The sequence below is a fragment of the Rhinopithecus bieti genome, unplaced genomic scaffold (assembly GCF_001698545.2).
Source record: "Rhinopithecus bieti isolate Rb0 unplaced genomic scaffold, ASM169854v2 scaffold_1469, whole genome shotgun sequence".
Taxonomy (NCBI): domain Eukaryota; kingdom Metazoa; phylum Chordata; class Mammalia; order Primates; family Cercopithecidae; genus Rhinopithecus; species Rhinopithecus bieti.
Window position 1 is genome coordinate 86,422 of NW_016803358.1, and position 5,992 is coordinate 92,413.

At 37.3% G+C, this 5,992-nt stretch overlaps 1 protein-coding gene across 1 annotated transcript in view; it reads left to right on the plus strand.

Annotated features, from left to right (window-relative positions):
* LOC108534111 (glycine receptor subunit alpha-2) overlaps window positions 1–5,449 on the plus strand; it is a 53,983-nt gene extending 48,534 nt beyond the window's left edge. The window contains exon 2 of the mRNA XM_017879254.1: window positions 3,890–5,449. Coding sequence (XP_017734743.1) covers window positions 3,890–4,168 — 279 coding nt within the window. The 3' untranslated portion in view covers window positions 4,169–5,449. The remainder of the gene's footprint in view (window positions 1–3,889) is intronic.
* The last annotated feature ends 543 nt before the right edge of the window (window positions 5,450–5,992 follow it).

Below are 5,992 nucleotides of genomic sequence, written 5' to 3' on the forward strand. Positions count from 1 at the left end.
CCTTTGATGTGAATACCATAAAGTTCTATATTTAAAAGGCATTGAATGCATCATAATGGTAAATAAGAAGACCCTTAAACTAGCATTCATACCTCCTACATATAAAAACTTAAATGGATAATTTTTACCCACAACAGTTTTATTTTTGTGGCAGAGAATTTTAAAGAATTGATTAAATTAGCTATAACTATGCTCAGAAGCATAATTTGAAATAGTGTTGAATAAATGAGGAAAGTATTTTCAAGCATAGGGAAAACTCTCTTAAAATTCCCTTTTGTTCATTATTCAGCAAACGTTTATTAAGCCCCCACAGTTTTCATGACGATGTACACTATAATGAGATTCTAACCTGGCATCCTTCTATTCTAGCTCTGTTAGTTAGTTGAATGAGTTAATCTTTTCAGCTGTCCATTCACAGTATGTGATGAAAGACTACAGAAATTAAATGAATGAGTCAGTCTGAAAAGACATGTGGACATGTATATTTAAGTTTCCTTTTGTTTTGTGTGCTAAAAACAGTTTACTACCTACATACCCTTTCTATTTCTTTAGGGGCTTCAGAATTTAAAAGAACATTATCTTACTGAGGCAGTGAACTATATGCTTCATCATGAGTTTCTAAAGGTTTATAGAGGTGAGAACTGTAATTTGCAAGATTCTGCAGATATGCAAAGGAAAAAACAGCACAGTAAATTTGAGCAGATAAGGAGAAAGGTATTTTGAGGGGTTGTTTCTATTTGAATAGTAATTTTAGACTTAGAAATACAGAATAGGTTGTACATTTTAGAGATGGACATCAGAACTCATCTAGACCAGTGGTTTCCAACATTTTACATTAGAGTCACTGGATCTTTAAAAAAAATAGATCCTAAGTTCTCATCCCCAGAGACTGGTTTAGAAGGGGCTGGGAGGGGAGGCAGGCATACATGTATTTGTATCTATACAAATACATGGTTCCCCAGCAGCCAAAGCTGAAACCCACAGATCCCAGCTCAGCCTTGACATTTTTGGCATGAGGTCCCTGAGGCTGTGAAAGAATAAGTAGCTTGCCTAAGGTCAACACAGCTTATAAGCCTTGGAGCAGGCACAGAACAGAAATATCCAAATTCCCAGAGCAGATCTCTCTTTACGAAACCAATTGGCATCATTTCTACTTCACACTGGTTGAGATCTAATTACCAATTAGTAGTAGCTGGGAAGTCCAAGACTGCCTATAACAAGTCCCCTCCTCCTAATGACTTGTATGTGCTTCCTTTTCTTGCTAAGCACTAAGTAAGTCTTCAGATAGTTATGAGGACACTGATGACACTGTAATAATTAATCTGGTTATTCCACATTTTGAAAGGCTTCACTTATTTAAAACTTTTGCATCCATAAAATATATCATTCATATTTTAAGGCAAAGAAAACAGATTTAATATTTGAATCTGAGTCCCACTTAAGTCTTCATTATCGAGTTTATATAGCTAAGCACATGGAAGTACTCCGATGTTAGGCTGGATTTTGTTTGCTGACTTCCTTATATGATAATACCTTTAGTTTGGCCCCTTCTGCCAGATTCTGAAAGCTCCATGCAGATAGAGCCCTTGTCCAACTTCATCAATTGTCTCCCAGCACCTAGTACAATGCCTGTCACAGAGGCAACACTCAACAATTAATGGTTGAATTAAAAATCCTTTATTATATTTTTGTTAAGAAATGAGACAGAGTGCCTTTAGCCAACTTGTGTAGGACAATCCCATATAAATAAAAGTATGGAAAGATGGCTTTATAAAGTAGTAGTTTTACAGTTACTTTTTAAAGAGCTTTGGACGGATTTTTGTGATACATTGGTCTGATTAAAGGTTACAACTAGGCCAAGGCAGGAAAATCACATGAGCCCAGGAGTTTGAGACCAGCCTTAGCAACATAGTGGGACCCCATCTCTACAAGAAGTTAAACAAAAAATTAGCTGGGCATGGTGGCTTACACTTGTAGTCCCAGCTACTCAGGGGTCTGAGCGGGGAGGATCACTTGAACCCAGGATGTCGAGACTGCAGTGAGCCATGATCACGCCAGTCCACCCCAGCCTGAGCAACAGAGTGAGACTCTGTCTCAAAAAATAATAATGATAAAGGTTATAATTAATGTTTTTTATTGGAAGCACTAGGTGCATTCATTAATAAATTCTAGTAATGTATCAAGCAAATGAGGTTTCTGTTTTTCAGCCTGATTTTCCAAGAGATCAAATTTACATGGTGAAGGATGACATGGAATATTTGGCAATTATTCACAATTGCTATCTCTCCAGCTCAAATTCCAAGCCATTGCCAGGTTGCAATGGAATGTTCAGCCATGTTTAGGGCTGGCTTCACCAGAGATACTGTATCACAATGGGCAATGTCGATAAATCAAAAGCCTCAAGGACTCTGTTGAACTCTCCATTTTCAGGCTGCATGTGTCTCCCACAAAGGGAGGTGGCACCTGGTTACTACACTAATCTAGCTAAATGAGCCACATAGAAGCAAATCTGTTCTGCCTTCCAGGTTCTGCAGCTGCCCATCTGAGCATGTATCCTATAATCTATTCTACCTATTCTGAAGTCCTTGCACCACTCTTTAAACTGTTACATGCTCTTTCACTCCCCATTTTGCACATAATGAAGTGTAATTAACTGAAATAGCTCTTCTCACCTTCCTTATCTCTCCAGAGATCTGCTGTTGAACTTAAAAAACTCATTTAAGTACACAAGGTACAAATTATCCTTGTTGTACCATCTGAGTTATACTTAGGCTGTCATTCACATTATAAGTCCTTCATTTAGTATACCTTTTATATGTGGCTGAAGACACTACTGACATGCAGTAAGCATTAATGAAATAAAATTAATACCAAGTTTCCATGTCTTTTGGGAAACATAACCATTATTATTTTCTGGCAAGATAAAGAGTTCAGTGCCTCTGGTGACTCAGAGGAGTTGCATATTATTGTGGAAGGCAGTAATCTAGTTACAGAAGAAGATAATTCAATTGATGGCTGTTTACAGCTAAGTCATTTCAATCCCACCTTTTCGACCCCACCATTTGACCCCCTCCTTTGACCCAAACACAAACCCAGATCCCATACATTTGTCTCTAAGGCTATTTGTCCTTTATACCGAGGAATAAATACAATTTTTCAGGCTTTTATCTAATTTATGTAGAAATAATCAATACAAATATCACTGATATCAGCTAAAATGACACATTTAAATATGGTAGAAATGGTTCACCAGCCAAATAATCAATGTTAAAATCAACACTGGAAAATTATTAATGAATATTTAATCTCTGCTATATAAAAGAGATGAACTAGAGGACTGGAGGGGGAACAGGTATATATTTAAGGGGCTCATCTTAGATGTAACATCAACATTAAACCTAATGTTAATGGAGGAATTGCGCTGTGAATGAACAACAATACTATAAGTTCCTTAGGGCCAGGGACACAGCACAGGCTCAGTAAATGTTTTCTGAATGAATGAATGAATGAATGGTCCTCCTGATAGATTTACAGTGCAACATTGGGATTTGGAGAACTGCTTTAAAATCTCTATTCACATCTAGGGATTAATAAACTAGATTTTGGAAAAGTCAGTACTGAATATAATGTAGGTGTTTCTGTTTATTAATTAATTAAAATGACCACAGAGTCATTATTCTTACCCTTAATTTCTCAGTCTGAAAAGTTAATGAACTGTATCTGTTCCATGAATAATGGAGTTGAACTTGAAAGAGAACTCCCTATTCCAAAAGCCTCCCACACCACCAGTTAACTGTGATTTATCCTTTTACGTCTAAAGAATTTTAAGCATCTTCCATCTAACTTGACTGACAACCAATCTGTGCTTCCTCTGTCTTTATTCTGTCAGGAAGAAGACGTTACTCGTGAAAGTCGTTTTAATTTTAGTGGTTATGGAATGGGTCACTGCCTCCAAGTGAAAGATGGAACAGCTGTCAAGGCCACACCTGCCAACCCGCTCCCACAACCCCCAAAAGATGCAGATGCCATCAAGAAGAAGTTTGTGGACCGGGCAAAAAGGATTGACACGATATCTCGAGCTGCCTTCCCATTGGCCTTCCTCATTTTCAACATCTTTTACTGGATCACATACAAAATCATTCGGCATGAAGATGTCCACAAGAAATAGATGTGCCCTACAGACCCTGGGACCTTATTGCCTCAGTGTTGTGCTTGTAAATACACAGTGAAATTGTCTTTATAACACTTTGACAGAGGAGAAGATTGAGGGAGGGGGGAGGGAGGGTCATGGGGGTGGGTTTCCTGGCACCTACAAGAAAAAAAGACAAGTTATATGGGTGATGAAGAAAACTGTACAAAATTGAGGGGCTGCAGAATCACGGGAACGTTAATTCCCTTCTATAGTCTTTAGCATTGTTCTTTCAGTCAGACATGATATGTGCATCAATAAGACACGATATGCGGGGTCAAGTTCTCAAGGGCTGTTTGCCTTTTGGTCCTTTCGGTTTGGTTTGGCTTTGACTAATTCTGGTACTGAAAAGTTAGCTATACACACACACACACACACACACACAAACACACACACACTTCAAAAATGCTTAACCATCTGACCATAGTGACTAGCCTATAGTGAGTCAAGGACCAAACTTTTTCAGGAAAATGCTGCCTCGTTTTTAAAACAAGCCTCCTAAGCTATGTTCTTTACAATGTCTGTAATTAGTGTTTCACTTGAGAAATCCTTTTGTGGGTCGTAAATTATTTCTACTTATCCAGTAAATAACAATGACAAAATAAACACCAATGACAGAAAAATTTCTACTTACTGTCCACATAGGTGTGCATTTTAAATATTTTTCTTTCCAAGATAAAATTTTGAAAGTTAAATTGTGCATTGTGTAATTAATTTGATAGTGTACCCTCTTAATAAATGCCCACTTTATTTTAATATCCAAGTTAGTGTACTATATATATATTTTTGCTTTGGCTATATTTACATGTGACTTTAATTGCCCAACTGTGACTAGCCATTGCAGCTACTCAGCTACAGTATTTATGGAGATGGTGTGTCCTGAACAGTGTAGCTCAGGTCAGCTTGAACTTTCCATTTCTGCTCTCATTGTAGGTGTAACTACTAGTCCTAATGTCAACTGATCCATGATTTCTACTGTCAATATAAGTGAACATTGTTTTAAATATCCTTAACTAACTTAAAGAATTTTAAAATTGTACTGTGATTTTCATAACCCGTTGCCTTTTTGGTACCAGAGCTACGTGGTTTGAATTCTGGCTACATGTTTTAAGTAAGAAAAAAAAAAGACGTATTTTTGCTTACTCAGATAAAAGACAACCTGTAAAAATATAAGGAAATAATTAAATTTTACATGTGCTGTACAAGGGGTTATTTTAAAAAGCATTTGTTCAATTTCAATAAAGCTAAGTGTGCCACAAACTTCTCTAGAGGCTTTCATTTTCATTTTTGAATTAAAATGTAGATATTTAAGTTTTTATTTGAAAATTTTTATTATTATACTTTAAGTTCTGGGATACATGTGCAGAACGTGGTTTGTTACATAGGTATACACGTGCCATGGTGGTTTTCTGCACCCATCAACACATGAACGACACTAGGTATTTCTCCTAATGCTATCCTTCCCCTAGCCCCCGACCCCCTGACAGGTCCTGGTGTGTAATGTTCCCCGCCCTGTGTCCATGTATTCTCATTGTTCAACTCCCACTTGTAAGTGAGAACATGTGGTGTTTGGTTTTCTGTTCCTGTGTTAGTTTGCTGAGAATGATGGTTTCCAGCTTCATCCATGTCCCTGCAAAGGACATGAACGCATCCTTTTTTATGGCTGCATAGTACTCCATGGTGTATATGTGCCACATTTTCTTTATCCAGTCTATCATTGATGGGCATTTGGGTTAGTTCCAAGTCTTGGCTATTGTAAATAGTGCTGCAATAAACATATGTGTGCATGTATCTTTAGAGCAG